Genomic DNA, 17,588 nt, shown 5'->3' with positions numbered 1-17,588 from the left:
GAGATTTCTTAGGTGCGCACGCCTTTTCCTTGACACAGAAGCTAAGCAGTAGTGTCTAATGAACTGAAGAGAGTCCTGTTGCCTTTAATGACAGTGCTGTAAGAACTTTAGACACCTTTTAAAAGCCCTGTGTAAAAGGCTGACTTAATTGGATTTGACTCTCTTGACCCCCTGATCTTTTGATTTAGCAGAGCAGCCCCAGGGCCATGTTTTACTCCTGGTCCTGGGGCTGTTCTATCAAAACTGTCTTCATGTTTTCATTTGTAATTGTGGAATCTTTGTATTTTGAGTAACTAGAAAAAAAAAAACTGGACAAGAAACGTGTGTTGTTGTGATCAGTAGACAGATGGCGCACCAGTGGCCCTTGTCATGTCCAACAAAACACCTTTTCTGGGTTTTGTTGTGTAAGGCAGTCCCCCGGAGATGCATTTTTATTGAGCCTAAAAGTATTGGCTTAGTGGGGCGGAGGAGAGATATGCGCTTTTCAGGCCTAGCCTGAGGGCTTTGACCTTCTCAGCAGGAGCTTCCAGTGGGAGGAGTCTGGAGGTGGGCGGGACTCCTGGGTCTCCCTCCCCTGCCGATGCCGCTGTTGTTGTTGTCACCGGTGAAGGATTAGGCAGATCAAGAGCCGTGGCACACTGGGACCGTTTGAAGGGATTAATTGCACCCCTTCCCCGGAAAACATTGGCAGTCACTCCAGAGAAGAGCACCGGCTCGCGAACCAGCACATCGAAAACAAAGCACGGACCGCTCCCACCTCAGGGCCTCGTCCCGCTTAGACATTAAGAAGCCACCACTAATGCGGACTGTGCATTGAACGCTGGGGAACTTCAGCCTTTCTGTGGCAATTCTTTAACAAATGACTTGTCCACCTGTTAATATTCATGCTGCCTGTGTGTGTTTGTGTGTGTGTACGTGTTTGTTCATACGTGTGTGTGCGCACGTGTGTGCGTTTGTCTGCTAAAGGCTGCCAGTCGGCCAACACTGTCACATATCAGTTGTGCTAACAAGCCTGAGCAGAGAGAGACTTTCTAACCAATCAAGGAATTTGGGGAGCGTGTGCAGCAGAGGGGGGTGGGGGGGGGTGGGCCAAACGACAGCGTGACAGGCCGTGACATGACCTTCATCGCCCCGCGCGGCCGCTGAGTTGAGGGGATACTCAGCTGTTCGGCAGGGGGGTGTAATCCCCCCCACAGGGTAGTTCAGCTGACTAATAGTTGAGCTGTGACCTGCTGTTGTAAAAATAGGGGCAGTGGATTGGGGATGGAGGGGGGGGCATATCTCCCCAGGACACCCCACCTAGAGGTTACTTCCGTTCTCTGGTCCACCCTTAGTTTTACACTTAAGGGTTTCGCAAGCTTTCCTGATTAAGGGCGCCTGCCAAATGAATGTAATTTGACTTCATGAGCTAATGGCTATGGCAGCTGTGCATTGACCTTCGCATTACAGACTCCTAATGCAGTGGAGCACTGGTCTTGGAAGGAAGTGCAGTGTAGCTGCCATGCACAGACAGGAAGTGCTCTCCATCCACAGCAGAGCAGTGAAGCCTGGGCTTCTTCCTCTATTGGTTCAGCTGCGGTGCAGCACCAGAGTCTCCGGCTGGGGCAAACAAGGGTGTCCTTTCTCCGGACAGGAGGAACGGAGAGTCAAACGTGCCCTTTGGTTTGTTTGCATTCCCCCCCGGTAGCCCGTTAGTTTGTTACCGTTACGCTTTCCCACGTATTTCGTGTTTGCGCTCGTGTTTGTTTCGTTTGTTTCGTTTGCTGGTCGCTGTCCTGGTTGAAGTCTGGGTGTGTGTGTATAGCTTGCTTGCCTGGGGTCTGTGCTGCGAGCGTGTGTGCGATTGGGTGTTCTTAGGAATGTGCACACAGTCTACGGAGTCCAGTGTAGAAGGATGTGGGATGCAGTGGGGTGCAGACAGTAAGAGGATTCTATGCATGTATTGCATGCAGGCTGCTTTCCTGCAAAAACATTGGTGTGTGCGTACATAACTGGTGCTTATGCTGTAACCCTTTAAGGTGTAAGGTCACAAATATGTGATTAGAGTGTTCTTGACAGAACATTTTAATGCTCATGTAACAATCAATACTAGAGTTCTAGAACACTGACGTAGATTTTTGAAAAAAAAAACCTACTCTTATAAGTGTGTATGCCTGCAGGTCTGGAGGGTTCAATAGGTAGTGGGCACTGTATAATAAAGAAGAGGGGATTGTGACTCACAATGCATACTCGTAACAGCCCTATTCTGTAAGTCTATGTGTGCACATATGCACCATGTTTGTGCATTAAGTATCCATGTGTTCAGTAGTGTTAGCGCTTGTGCGCGCGGTCCGGGCGGCTCCCTGCTCCCTGTCCCTGTGAGGTGCGGCGGGTAGCGGGCGGCGGCACGGCGGTGAAAAGGGTCTTTGTGCGGGGAGCGGCGGCGGTCGGGAGCGGCGCTGAATGGCCGCTCTGTGCGCGGGATCCGGCGAAATGCCTCAGCCCCGGGGCCGGCTTCCTTTGAAAAACACCGGAACGGGAGCCAGAGCATCGAGGGAGCCGCCCGGGCACGGACCCCCGCCCCGCCACAGCCCCGCCCGCCCCGCCCGCCGCGCCCGCCCCACCCGCCCCACCTCTCCCACACCGGCCGCGATAATGACGCCTTTCACCCAGCTGAAACACACGCCGTTTGTGTCTGTAGCGGTGGTGTCGAGCACCAGGGTAAATACGGAAAAAAGCTTATTTTCTTCAGCCGAATGTTTGCTTTTACTTCCAAAAGTGAAAATATGTTTAGTTTATTAATAAATGTATCGCTGTAAACATGTTTTTAATGTGCACCACACACTGGAAAATGTGTGATGCCGTAATTTTTCCCACTTAAGACTAGGCTTGTGAAAGGAAAAAAATGCAAACATCGGAACACTATGTTCACTGCCAGTCTCATGTTTCTCACCAAAATTTGCGTGAAATTTACATTAGTTATGAACAGAGCAATGTGGGTGTGTGTGTGTCTGTAAATGTGCACATCTTTGTATTTATGCATGCTTATGAGAGAGAGAGGGAAAGCTGGTGTGTGTTTGTATGAGCTTGAATGTCATGATGATGTGTGTGAGTGTGCAGTCGCGTGTTTGTGTGTCTGCATGTGTGTGTTTGTGTGTGTATGCATGTGTGTCTGTGTGTGTGCATGTGTGTGCATGTCTGTGTGTGTTGTGTGTCTGGTGATGTGAGCATGCTTGCATGCGTGATGTGATGGAGAGGGAGTTTTCTTGCTGTCTTCGCCTTGCTCCACAGGTGCATGTGTGTGTTGCATGTGTCTGTGTGTGTGCATGTGTGCATGTGGGGTGGCTGCGTGTGTCTGTGTGTATGTGAGCATGCGTGTTTGCGTATGCGTGCGTGTGAATGGGAGAGGGAGAGAGGTCATGTCCGTTTGCCTGTCTCTCTCAGCAGCTCTGCTTCCACAAGGTGCACATGTGTGTATGTATGCATGTGTGTCTGTGTGTGTGCATGTGTGTGCATGTCTGTGTGTGTGCTTGCGTGCGTGTCTGTGTGTATGTGAGCATGCGTGTTTGCGTATGCGTGCGTGTGAATGGGAGAGGGAGAGAGGTTATGTCCGTTTGCCTGTCTCTCTCAGCAGCTCTGCTTCCACAAGGTGCACATGTGGCTGTAATTGCTGGGCGGAGTGTTCAGGAAGGCCTGCGTCAGAGCGCAGAAAGCTGGGCCTGTAATTTGGACGGGCCTGCTCTCTTGGCAGGGCTCTCCTGGCTTCTCTCGCTCCAGAGAAGGAGAGAGGGGAGGGAAAAGTGGAAAAGGAAAAAGACCTGTTACAGTAAACAAAGCCTGGCAGTGTTAAAGGCTGCCCTCTCTGCCCAGCCTCTGGCCCAACCTGGCCCAGCTGCTGGCCCTGTTTCAGCGGGCATCCCGGGCACGAACGATCGGACCGTGCCCAGTGGTAGCGGCGGCGGGCGCTGCCCGGAACAGGAGGAGGCTGGCGGTAACTGGAACAGCCGTGTTCACTGCCCTGTGTGTGCCGGGGGTGGTTGGGTGCTTTGGTGGGGGGGGGGGGGGGTGGTCACGGTATTGGGAGGGAGAGCTGTGCTTCTCAGTGCTTGTTTATTGTCAGAGGCGAAAGCTTGCTGGCTGTTCTCTGTGCCCGCGATTGCCAGTGCAATCCCCAGCTGGAACACAGAACTCCACTGTCAGTCCTGTTGGCCTGTAATGCCCAGCTCTTGGCAGTTTGATGCCCAGCTCAAGGCTATTCAATGTTCAGTTCTAGGCTATTTAATGTTCAGCTCTACGCTATTTAATGCCCAGCTCTAAGCTGTTTCATGTTCAGATATAGACTCTTTAATGCCTAGCCCTAGGCTATTTAATTCACAACTCTGGGCTATTTAATGCCCAGCTCTGGGCTATTTAATGCTCAGGTGTAAGCTATTTAATGCTTAGCTCGAGGCTATTTAACGGTTAGTAGTTCATGGTGGGGAGTAGAACGGGAGTAAGGAGTGGGCTGTGTTGGTGTGGAGTAGAGTGAAAGACCAGAGTGGGCTGTGAAAAGCGTCTTTGTTTTGAGGTGTTGAAAGGCGGAGGGTGCTTTCTGCTCCAAGTAGTGATGTAACTCATGGGAGACTCGGAGGGGGGGTGATGTCATGTTTTCCCCATGATTCCCCGGTGGGGGGCAAGGTGGGGTCACACGCCAGAAGGGTCAGGAGGGCAGGGCGGAGGGGGCGGCATCCAGAGGAGCCCCTTTTTGATGTTTCTCTGACTGTTTTTCTGTCTGTCTTGTGCCCTGAGGATATTATCTCTGGATTGGCTGTTTAGCACGCAAAGGCCTGCGAGAGGCTGCTACATGGTCCACACAAGCTGCTGCAGAGCAGAGCTCATAATGCACAGCAGACTGTAGGCGCTGTGAAAATATGTGCCAATGGAGTCACCTCCCTGTAGTAGCCGGAGGTTTTTCACCGTCCTGTCAAATCTCCGTTGGGTGGCAGATTGCATAGTCACCCTGGTTAATGCTTTCAAAGAAACATAAAAAAAAATGACCTGCTTCATCCTGCAGGCAAACTTCATGGGCCTCTAATCTTGTCATCGGGTGGAAATCTAAAGGTTAAGCCAGCTTACCGTAGTACAGGGGGATGTGAGCGCACACCTCGCTCTGATTGGCTGCCCGGCGGCGAGCCGCCCGAACCCCGGATTAACCTGTTGTGACAAGCTGTCGCTCCGTCTCTGTGTGATTGGTTGTCCTTTTTCACATACAGAAAGAATGTGAGCAACCTGTATACAATGAAACAAGAGTCATAATTGAGATGAAATTGGTTGAGACACGTTCGACTAGCCAAACAAATGAACTACAGCTGTTTGTCAGTTGATCATCACTTTGCTCATTCTTTGTCATGTTTGTTCCAATACAGCAGTTAACAGGTGGTGTTTCTTATTTAATGAAATAATGGTTGATCACTTCCTTTAAGTCCTGTGCCTTTGTGCTGTCGCCATTTTGATTGCACCCATTCAGTTTCTTTGTATATTGCCATGTGCTCCAGTGATATACGTTGGCCAAACACACTAGGTTCCAGATGAGACAAAATGGGGCCTGTTTTATCTGTTTTATCCCCGGGAAAAGCACAAAGTGACAGTGACAGTTGAACTGATTTCTGTCCTTTCACTGTTAAGAATCTTCAGCCTCTTCGCACGCTCTGGTGTTTGTGTCCTCTACTCGCTCTGATTGGTATTTATTTCTCTACCCTGACCCGGAGGCCATATCCTGATGGCTCGAGTGTTTCCACTGCCATGACAAGCAAAACAAAAAACAAACTTAAAGCACATTTCCTGTCTGTACCGGTGTACTTCCTCCAAGGAGGGGAGAGGGAGGGTGGCGGTTTCCAACCCAGGTTTGAGTGTTCCAGGATGAATATCTCCACAGTGGTAATTTACTGTCCCCAGGCTGCACTACCTGTGTCTGACCACTAGGGAGGCCAGGGGAGTCTCTCCACACCGGTGGGGTGGTCCATAGAGTGAGGAGTAGTGTAATGATGGGACACTGAGTTTTCATCTGCCTCATTTTAGGTGGTACTACTGTGTTCTGTCAGTCAGCCAATTGGAAGGCTCAGTTCCCCAGTGATTGGAAAGCTGTGATTGGTTCAAGTCAGTGAGTGGTTGATTGTACATGCGAGGTACATTTGTACATTTTGGGGGTCATGAAGCCTCACTCTTCCTTCACTTGTGTCGGGTGAAGGACTGTGTAGAAGGGAGGTGTCCTCTGCACACAAACACTGACAGGAAAAGGTGATTTTTCTCTCTCTCTCTTTCTACCATGACGCACTAAACAAGATGGATGTGAATTGGCCAAGATAGTGCTTAATAAATATTATGTTATCGTATTTCAGGTTATGCACCAAGTACAAAATGAACTGTTGAAAAACAAGGTGGATTACATTTATTTGGCAGATACTAGAGACTGCATACTGCACTAGAGAAAAATATAAATTTGGTGTGAAATAGGCCTATTGGGCAGCTTTTTGCAATTTGACAACTTAGTTCTGGAAACCACCAAACAAAACAGATTTGCATTCTTTGTGGCTGTTAAGTGATATATTTACATGCTGCAGGGTGATGTATGTGTGTCTTTAGATTTAATGATGCTGTAGATGCAACCATAATTTACATTACATTAGATTATTTGATATATTTGACCTGGCAGAGGACCTTACCTCTGAGTAGGCCTACACACCGTATATCTTGCAGGTCATCCTTTGTACACAGTTGGATATATTTCAACCTTTTGTCGCCCGGAATTTGAACACACTGACTTATGGCTGTGATATCAGACCCTTGGTAAATTCACACTCCTCACCCCTGAGGAAGTGCTTGTTTAGATACGCTGGCCACAGATGCTGTTGTTGTATTTGAGCCCGCTCTCCCGGTGCTGGTTCAGGCTTTCTTGGCTGTTTGCTGTACTTGGCTCCGTCCGTACGGTACGCCCATCCCGCTCACGCTGCGGGCTCTCCACGGCAGTGCGTCAGACTGCATTGTGCTGAATCATCCCCCTGCAGACCGTCACGGTCACTGACATCGCATCGCTGCGTGCGCAGATGGGGATGCACGCGATGCACCGGAATGCGTGTTTTACTCATTCTCTGTGTTCATTAGCATGAATGCATCAAATGAGTATCGCGATGAATCATTCTCCATTGACTGGCTGCGTTCGCCTGTATCACATTGCCCTTCTATGGGGATACAAGTCAGGAAATGGTACAGCTGTTTGGAGTTCAGCCTCTGTTCCACAGACCTGGATGTTTAATCCTGTTTGTGGAAGCATGTTTACTGCAGCGAGAGACACTGAGTGACCCCGTTTCAGGCTCCGACCCACACAGAGCCACCGACAAGCTACCTGAGCAGGAGAAGTGTCTGTATCGATCACAGTCCTCAAAAACCTCTGTTAAACATCCTCAGATTCCCCGAATGCAGGGTGCTGATTGGCCGTCCCTGGTTCCGAATCTTTCTACGGTTCGCTAAGGGGATCTTTGTGGGTGTGTAGGAGCCAGAAAGAAAACACCGCCTCCATAATCCTTGGCCAGAGCTGAAGTGTGATCCCCAGGTGGTGCAGATGTGTTGACTGTAATGTGCAAAGTCTTGGGGCTGTAAGTGGGTGCGGATGGTTTTGTGTGCTGAAACACTGCCAGAATTCCTTGCTTTTCTTCTCTCCCACACTCCTTCTATCTTTTTTCTGCCTTCTTTCTCATTCCCATCCTTTCCCCATACCTCCCTTTTCAGACCCTTCGTCCTCTCTCTCCGCTCCACCATGTCTTTTTCCCACACTCCTCCACTCCTCCAACACTTTCTTTAACTCACATTCCTTCATCCTGGCTCTGTGTTCTACTAGGTGGTGATTTCACACATGCAGAAACACGCAGACTCACTCACGAACATGTGCACACACACACACACACACACACACACAGACATGCACAAACATGTGCACACATGCACAAGCACATGTTGCACACACATGTGTATACACACAAACACAAAGACACAGACACACACACACACACAAGCTCATGTGCAGACTCGCACATGCACACACAAGCACATGTTGCACACCCACACACACCCAGCCACCCACACACACACACAGAAGTAACTGCTCCATCCGCCGGTTCCTGCCAGTCTTTTGAGGCACTGCGGACAGGCACGGAAGCCTGCGGTTCTCTCTGGCACGGACCTCTGAAGGTGCGTTAATCTGCCTCAGTCTGTCGCCGGGCTGCCGTTCTGGCCGCCGTCAGGTCCCCACGGAGACGGAGGCGACAGGTGCACCGGTAATTCAGCGACATCAGCGCAGCATGCTGGAGGGCCAGGAACACAGAACGACGACACAACAGCCTTCTGTTTGAGCTCGTACCCACACTCTCAGACATAAAGGTACACAAGGGTACAAATTCTGTACAAGTACAAAACTGTACCTCTAAAGGTACTAGTGACAAGCGATTGTGCCTTTCTAGGTACTGAATGGTACCTTTTTTTCTGAGAGTGCACTGGCCTGATACTCCATACAAGTTCAGACCTTTAATACGTGCTCTAACATTGCATCACATAGGCTTACATTACAGAACTGAAACATTCAACATTCACGGTTCAGTAATCACCACTGAATGACATATTCCTTCCTTTTTATATATAAATGTTACATTTATATTTTAAAGTTTTTTTTAACCAGTTGTTTTTCTTGCCTTTTTCCAAAAGCATGCTTCTTTTTGGAATCCACTTCAGATGAGGATAAGCTACTAAATGCAGAACTCAGGTTTTAACTGATGCCAAAATGAGAGTAGCTGACCGAGTTGACCCCCCAGAAATTTTTTCCTGGAAAAATAAACACACCTTAGTTTGGTTTTGTAGCATTTCAGTGAGATGGACTGTGGAAGTCCAATCGAAGAGGATAAAGGCAAGATTTATTATGGATAAGGAGACACCAGAGTTACTGGGGGCTCCCACCCACTATGAGGGAGGAGGGTCTGACCCCTGCCTCCCACCCCACACCCCACTAATGCCTCACAGCTGTAACTTTCCCAGACCTCTCCTTTGTACCCCCACCCCTTTTATCTTTTTATCATCTCTACATGGTAATACGTTTTCATTCAGTAATCCCTCAGGGGAGACTTACGATCCCACAAACCGTTCCTCTCCTGTGGTGGATGGGGAGCACAGTCCCATTACGGGATTATGGGTGGGTTTTAAATTTGCAGTCTGCCAGGAGCTACTGTATTACCCACTCAACACCTTCACGCACACGCACACACACACCAGTTTAGTGTGCACCCTGTCCCTTGTCTCCATATGCTAATTGAGAGCTGATATGAGTGCAGGAAATTGTAAGTGTCATCATCCTGTATGCGCGTGCTGAGGTCTAAGTTTCTCAACCCAGCGCGCACACTCTCATGACATGATCACGTGGGTTCGATTGCTTGTAAGAAAGATGCAATTAAAATTCGTATAGTGCCACTTAGAGTGTGATGGGTGTATCCGTGTATGTCAGTAGGTTAATGACGGCTCTAATTAAGGGGCCGTGGTGTCATATCTCCACAATTTTTAAGAGCTCTATGAGTGCGAAATAAATTAGTTATTTCCGCAGGTGGATTGACAGGGGAAGCGGCGTACTGCATAATTTTATTGTACAATAAAGTTTAATTGTCTTTAATTGTATCATAAAGTTAATTGTGAGAATGTAATTCAGATACAAGTCCGAGAATAACAAGCATCATAACATTTTTGTAGCCTACTGTTACGCACATTAGCCAGTTGAATTACCACGTGTGTAGTGTAGCCTAGTTCACAATGTGTGCTTTGAACAGAATTAAAATTAAAAAAAAACATCTATAATTTTGCTGCAGATAATCTATTTTGTTGTGTTTATTTCATATTTGTTGGAGTTATGCAAGTAAAATGAAAGTTGTTCTACATTTTCAGTAGTTTAATTTAAGATAACCAAAATACGAGTTAAAGGATGCGCGGTCTTCACTTATTCGCACAATGCCATCCACTGTCTCCACCGCTATTGTTAGATCGCCGATGATGTAATCCCGAAACGTCTTCGGCGGCCGTGGAAATTAAAATGGGCGAGCTGGAGAGAGAGGGCATGAGCTGGATCAAAGCTTAGGAAGGGATCTGGTGTCTGCTCAGTGTTGCTCTATACGCGACTTTGGCATGTTTTTATTTTCCTTCAAAAATTGCCTGTACTTCTCACTGCGATTCAAGACGGAGATTGGCTGCACAGTGTATTCCTGTGGTTAAGTCCGGCAGTAGCTCCCGGCGTATCGGAAGCACGTTGTCATCTATTTCGGAAATCATTGCAACGCCTCGGTGGAGATTTAGAGATATCAGTTTGCGCTCGCATGCTTTAAATTGCCGTTGATCTACAAAACTGCTCACACTTGGCTACTAAAATACGCCCGCCTCTTCTGCTGTACCTCTGGTTGGTCCTCACTCCGTTCAATCTGAACTCCCCCCGCGGTAAGCAACTCGAAGAGGAGCCGATGACAACCCGGAGAGATGATCAGGGTCAGATGACCGCGACGGGCGCCGGTGGTCCTGAGCGAGCAAGGACTTCTCCGTTTTTGTAACTGGTCTCTTTTCTCTTGAACCGAATTATTAAACCTCCGTTGTACGATCGGTGTTCTGAAATTAGGTGATTAGGTGGGCTTGGACTTGGCATAGCGGAGGTTGATGTGTGGGTGCGGGATATTGCATGCATTGCTGCATTAGTAGTGTGCTGGCCGATTGGAGTTTGTAGCTTTCTCAGGAGCCACCACAAACATGAACAACTCCAAGAATCACCGAGTAAGTATGACGGATATCATTTTTTTTTTTTTACATTTCATTTAATTATCCGACGTGATGAATGATCTGTGCCTGCTTTGAGTAATTTGTACATTAACTGCATTATATGTGTATAGTTTTTGTATACAATTTAATACGGGAACCGGTAGGCTAAATGGATATATTTATCTACATAAGTGCCCTACTTTACATATTGCTGAAGACTTGTTACATAGCTTGTTTGCTAAATTTCGTCGGATACCGCATCAGTAGAGCGGAGTATGTCAGGTGCGCTCTCTGCACCACAAGGTCAGAACGCATCTTTCCATTGCGGAAGTTATAGGGAGGAAAAGGTAGCCTATGTATTTAAACATTTTCTTGAAATTCACGTAGAACATGAAATGTGTTAATACTAGTAACGATTATGCCACGTAGTCCGTGGTTATCATTGTCATTGAGTAAACACGGTGTAGCGAGTCGAGTGAGCATAAAGCGCCAAATAAATTGACTAATTGATTCTTTATCTTCAACGAAGTGACAGGTTGTGTTTTCACTCCGATTTTTATTTTCTTTTTATTTTTTTTAATGTCAACGCGTTAAGAGTATTCAATTACAAAATTTGCAAGCCGTTTTCTGAAGCAATTACGGACCTGCGTCAAATCAGTTGTACTGGTACAGTAGCACGTGCCAATGCTGCTACGGATTAGAGAGGGGAGAGGTCCATTGCCCGCATCGAACTGCAATGACTATAGATCTTTTTCACCTGTTTTAACAGCAGGTCACTTTCTCACTGAATTGAAAGCCTTTTTTATCCCATGGCGAACGGCAGATCCACTATTTGACATGAAGCAACTTGCTAGAGGACAAGTTTACACAAGGCTGGTTGTTTTATGTGAGAAACTAACCACAGTATCTGCATTGTAGGGGTTTTCACCTTGTGGTTTTACCATAGGATGATATTCAGTGATATTTATTTTTTTTGGGGGAGGGATTCTGTTTCCACGATGTATTGATTTTGGTTTCCTGGTATGCCATTCCAGAATAAGCATTATAAGGCAGACTTTTGAAGCAGGGATAGAAATCTACTCCAAAGTATCCTTGATAGTTGCCTCTTCCAACCTCCTATTTTCTGCGCAAATCGCAGATCCCATCTCAGAAGCATGTTGCCATTCCCTCTGCCTTGCAATTGTTTTAGGGGTTATTGGAGATTGCAGGGGCTCCACCCCCTGCAAACACCAATAGTGCTTCCGTGACAGATTTATGACTGCTACTGAATGAATGAATGAATGAAAGTCACCCCTCTCCCAAGGGAGTGAGTTCTGTCGCTCCCTCTCTCAACATTTTGAGCTCTATCTCACTCATCATTGTCGGATGTCCTGAGCTGAATGTTGGTAAAGATTGTGTGTGTGAATCATGTTTGAGCTCCGCGAGCTCTCATTGTCTGCTGCTGAAAAGGGCATTCGGATCAGACCGGCAGATACAGACGGCCTGAACTTTTCAGGCAGTGACATTCAGTCACACTCTTTAAATTCAGCTCTCACGGACGTAAATGTTCCGGACGTTGCGATTTATGCTTTTATCGTGGGGGAAAATGTTTTTAAAACTCCTGTGTTGCAAGGTAAAGTGCATGTCAGTATGACTGCAATCAAAAGACTCACCAGCATCAAGCTTTTAAAAAAATGGTATTTAGTGAAGGGAAAGTTGTTGCTGTGTTCATTAAAGCTTTGTCTATGTTGTAGTACCAAGGCTAGTGCACAAAGTGCTCATTCATTTCCTGACCTCAAGGGCTTGTCTTGGCTACAGCAAACACCTTGACAATAAGTGGTGCTATTAGTCAGGAAATTAAGGTCTGCTCTGAAACCATTGGTGGCCATTATGTGCTTTGGAGCATGGCCGAGGTTCATACGCACACACACACACACACAGACACAAACACAAATGCACACACACACACACACACCCACCCACAGACACACTCAGTGATCACTACCATGACAGTCAATCTCTCCCTCGTGTCCCAGAGCAGCCTGTTTCTACAGAGACGTGCGGCTGCACTTGAGAAAGGCCAGACCCTCCCCTCTCTCTAACAGGCCGGTCGCTGGCCCTTTCCGAGCAGCCAGGGGAGCTCACTGGCCCTCACGACCCGCAGAGCCGCTAATGGCAACCAGCGGCCGGCTGCCCGGCCCATTGTCGTACAGCAATTACAATAAAAACATAACGATAACTGATAAAACTGAGATCCTGCACTCGCACGACGGCGATAAAAAAAGCAAAATCAATACTAATGCTATGAGAAGTGCGGCTGAGTCGGCAGCGGAGAGAGGGTCGCACGCACGTGATCCGGGGATGTGCTGCGTCCCCGAGCCGGAGCTGGAGCCAGGCCCCCCTGCGCCGGGGGGTGGGGGGGGGAGGGAGAGGGCCTCGGGGCCCGGCCCGGATCAGCCGGCCGTCCCGACGCCCGGGAACGTCAATCAAGCGCCCTTCGTCATCGGTCAGCCCTCTTCATCCTCGGTACGGGGATTAAGCCCGACGCCAGGGCTGTCGCCTTCTGTTATGCAAAGCGGGGGGCGGGGACGAGGGGGTTTATGGTCTCGTTTGAAGTCCACGCCTGGATGTGCTCTCTGCGCGGCGGCAGCGACCTCCAGCATCAACGGAGATTGCGTGCTGAGGGTGCGTGGGCTGTGCGTAATTCTATAGGACAAGCGCGCGAAGTGTGCAGGGCAGCCGTGCTAATGGGGTCTGTTTTCCGTCTACGAGGAGAGAGGGAACGAAGGTGAAGTTCTGCGCGTACGCGGTTTGAGTTCTTTATTTTCCACGGTGTCACGGCGTCCCCTTGTTCAGAGCATGAATCTTCTCATGCCTGGGGGGTTACTCTGCAGACCGTAGGCCTATGTTTTAATTTAATATTGGGGTCGTCCGGCTACAGCTGCCCCTGCTCCCCCCCAGTGACCGAGCAGCTTCAGCGGCCTGGAAGAGAGAGATAAGGAGAGAGACACGGATGTGTCCTTTCGCTCTCTCTCTCAGTCTCTGTCTTTGTCTCTCGCTCTCTCTCTCTCTCTCTTGCTCTCTGTGCTTCTTCTTGGAAGGAGGTTTTAGTATTGCTGAGATTGCCTCATGCCAACCCCCATCCCCTGCCCTCCACCCCCCCTGGTCAGTGTTCTACTTTCAGGATGGTTTCTGGGAAAGAAGTGTATGAATTCCATTGGTGGAGTGTGTTTGTGTGTGTGTGTGTGTGACTGTGGCACTTTGCCTGCCAGTGTGAGGTGTGACTGTTGGGAAGCACATGGAAACCGTACCGCGTGAAGCAATGGGGTCAACCGATCTGTCATAGAAGGCCCGAGACACACAATCTCTATTGATCAAACACGGACCGCGGCGAGCCCGGGCGCCATTAGTAACCAGAGCCCAAACTGGCAGAGAGTCGACCGTCTCAGGGAAATCTCTGCTTAGGATCACCCGGTGTCACCTACACCTCAAAGACGGAGGAAAAACCCATTGGTGTGACCTTGGAGAAATACAATCTGGAAACGTCAAGAGAGCCTTACTGTCTGTTCTCTGCATTACAGAGAGGGAGAAGGATTGAGCGCCCATGTGGAAAAATAGTATGCTGGAGTATACCTGAAGTATGCTATTTTGTACTTCAGAATACTTCACGTAGTATAATTCACGTTTATATTAAGTATTCTTAGTATACTTTTTTTCAAATGGCCATACATACTAAGATGAGGGAAATGATGAAGCAATGAGCAGACTCATTAAAATTAAATTGCACAATTTTTCTTAACAAATTTTATTCATATTTATTTTTTTGGTGAAGGTGACAGCATGATATGAGTTTGAATCTCACCTGCAGCAATTTGTTATTCAACAGAAGAACAAGTCCTACGGCATTAGATATGGAAATTTGTGGAAACTGTAGATGGCTTTAGGAGGAAGCTTTGTATTTATGAGCAGGGGTGGGAAGGATAGAGAGAAAGCAAATTAGTCTGTTTTGGTTACAGGGCTTTTCGGTAGCTTTTTCGGTTAAACAGTTATCTTGCTTTGCAGTCAAAATGTTTGGCTGGGTTCATAAATGATTCAGGTTTCATACATTCAGGCAAATTAAATGAGGGTTCTGACAGGAGAACCCTTGTAGCCCCTGTGCTTCCAGTAATAACTGTCCTGCCATTCTGTGGGGTTCCAAAGATATCATTACACACATAGCCTAAATACGATAACACATCATACACACCCAAAACACTGTGACAGGAACACACGCTGCTACACGTACGCATGCACACACACACACACACACACGTAGACTCACAGCATTCACATACACATAAACGCACATACTTTGTATATATAAAATCAGAATAATTTAAAAAAAAATCTGCTCTAGGAGTAGAGATTGTGATCCCTCATGATGATCGCTGATTCCTCGATATATCATCAAGCAACACAACCCTAATCCCCGCTCACATTCAACACGCATGCACATACATACAGACACTGTCTGACACACTCTTCACACACATGCACGTTCCATAAACCTGCCGCACACTCACTCATATCGTGTGTCACACTAACTTTTATCCCTCAGTGTTAAAGACGTGAAGAGGTGAGTGTGGCCCTTCGTGACTGTTTATGTGAAGGCTGTGGTCAAAACTGGAGAGAGAGTGCGTTTAGTACTCCCTACATGGACGGCGTGTAGCACAGTGGGTAAGGAACTGGGCTTGTAACCGAAAGGTCGCAGGTTCGATTCCCGGGTAGGACACTGCCGTTGTACCCTTGAGCAAGGTTCTTAACCGAAATTGCTTCGGTATAGGCCTATATCCAGCTGTATAAATGGATACAATGTAAAATGCTATGTAAAAGTTATGTAAGTCGCTCTGGATAAGAGCGTCTGCTAAATGCCTGTAACCTAATGTAATGTACATCTGTTTTATGGCATCTGTGGACGATATCACCGCAGGAACTAAAAATAAAAGAAAAACACACATCAATCGCATGCACAGATGCAGGTGCACCGCGGGGAAGGATGAACCGTCTCGTAAATAAGCCCCCGGAGCTCGAGCGTACCGACGCCTTTACGCTAGTGGAGCTGTAATCTAGGTTTAAGAGCGCGTTAACGGAGCGTGTGCGGTTTCTAGTAGCCCGTACCGCGCTTGCCGATTGCAGCGTGTTTTGCGCGACAAGCTGGACGTCCTGTAACAAGGGCTGAGCTAGCAGCGCTTTGCATGGCGTTGGAGAGACTGCAGCTTTCAGCGGCTGGGGTTAATCTGGTCTGCAGGCTGGAGGGAGAACCCGTGCAGGCTGCTGCTGCTGCTGCTGCTGTGGTGTATGAGGCTCTCTTGCTGTAGGGAGCTGCCCTGCCTCCTCATACCATTACTGCAGTGTCTGGTCATTTCTCCCTGTCTGTGCGGCCGGGCATTAGGGCTTTCTTACAGTAGCTCAGATTAGCGCTGGGCTCCACCTTGCTCTTTTCTTAACCTTTTAAGGTGTGAGATCACAAATATGTGACTAGAATGCTAATGGAATATTATAATGCTGGTGTAACAATCTACTACCGGTAATTGAAAGCAATGGAGCTCTAGAACACGTCTGAAAAAACATTCCAAAAAAAGATACTCTTCAAACGGTTAAGTGCCCTTTCACACTGCACCAGCAGTACAGAAACTAAAAGTCCTCCCCAGTATTTTGTTCCAGGCACCTGCATTTGCACAGTTCTTCAGCCAGGAGGTGGAACTAATCAGTGGAATCAGCTGACTGAGTTTGTGGGTGGAATAAACACATGACAGGACTTTTACTTTCTGACACCTGGACATTCCACCTCTTCACTGGACGCAAAAGAAAATCTGCATTTGATTCAGTTCAGTTGTAAAAGTGGTTTGGGCCCTGGTGTGACAAAGCAATGTGCGGAGATGGTGGCCTGAGCAGAATTGTAGGTTCTGGATCAGGTCTGATCAAGAAACCAGCCTCGATGAAAAAAGACCTTGAAGGGGACTTTTGTAACCCCCTCTTCCAGACTACCCGGTACATTTTCCCTGCCGGATTGGTGGGTGGGACTACAGAAGCAGACTAATCCTCTTCTTGTGTTCTCCATTTTTATACTAGTCAATCTGTAGTCTGTTGAAACTGAAATTAAATAATGGCTGTATAAAATCAGCTGTGATACGCTTGTGCAGACGCCAGAGAATTTTGTCTGTACAGTGGCTGCCGCACTGAAAATTCATTGATCTTCAGCACGGGTGAAAAATTCCAGTCTTAAAAGGCAGCAGCTGTTGTGAGATCCGAAGTCGCATTAGCCAACGCCAGCCGTACGTCCTGAAGAGCAAGGCCAGGTCACTGCCTTCATTTAAAATGCTAATGAGTCCAGTATTTCACTCGGCTCATCTGGAGTGTAAGTCTGACGGCTTCTGGCTAGCCTCAGCCACAGATTTACACCCCCATCCCCCTACACATTAAGAAATGTAGGCCATTTTATATGCGTTGGGATTAGCAAGGTCTCCAAGAACTGCGATAATTTGGCTCTTTTTTCTGTGGACTTTATTACACCCCTGAGAAGGCCCCGGCTATGGGTTGGTCGTTTGTGAAATTACCATAGCCGAGCCTCTCTTAAGGCAGACAGAGCTATCGCAACATGCCCCCTGAGCTACTTATCTTACACGCTCTTCCGAGCATTCTTTCCACAGTGACCTATCCACCGTCTTCTAAATAAGGAAGTTCCGGCTTGTTATGAAATGCAGACTCCCCCTTCAGCGTGGAAGTCAAAATTCTGGCTAACTCCGTATGCCAGGGCTTTTTTTCTTGTTAAGTGTATGAAA

The 17,588-nt window shown here is 47.8% G+C and overlaps 1 protein-coding gene across 9 annotated transcripts in view; it reads left to right on the top strand.

Annotated features, from left to right (window-relative positions):
* The window catches only part of rtkna (rhotekin a), a 73,765-nt gene that overhangs the window by 25,260 nt on the left and 30,917 nt on the right, over window positions 1–17,588 (top strand). The window contains exon 1 of one of the 9 annotated variants that reach the window (XM_064296570.1): window positions 10,061–10,803. The exons of the other annotated variants lie outside the window; for them this stretch is intronic. Within the exon in view, the coding sequence (XP_064152640.1) occupies window positions 10,780–10,803 (24 nt within the window). The 5' untranslated portion in view covers window positions 10,061–10,779. Of the gene's footprint in view, window positions 1–10,060; window positions 10,804–17,588 lie in introns of those variants that run through there. 9 annotated transcript variants of the gene reach the window in all.

Source organism: Anguilla rostrata, chromosome 10 (assembly GCF_018555375.3).
Source record: "Anguilla rostrata isolate EN2019 chromosome 10, ASM1855537v3, whole genome shotgun sequence".
NCBI classification, from domain to species: domain Eukaryota; kingdom Metazoa; phylum Chordata; class Actinopteri; order Anguilliformes; family Anguillidae; genus Anguilla; species Anguilla rostrata.
The sequence above is the reverse complement of the archived record's forward strand: the minus strand, read 5'-3'. Positions and strand labels throughout refer to the sequence as shown.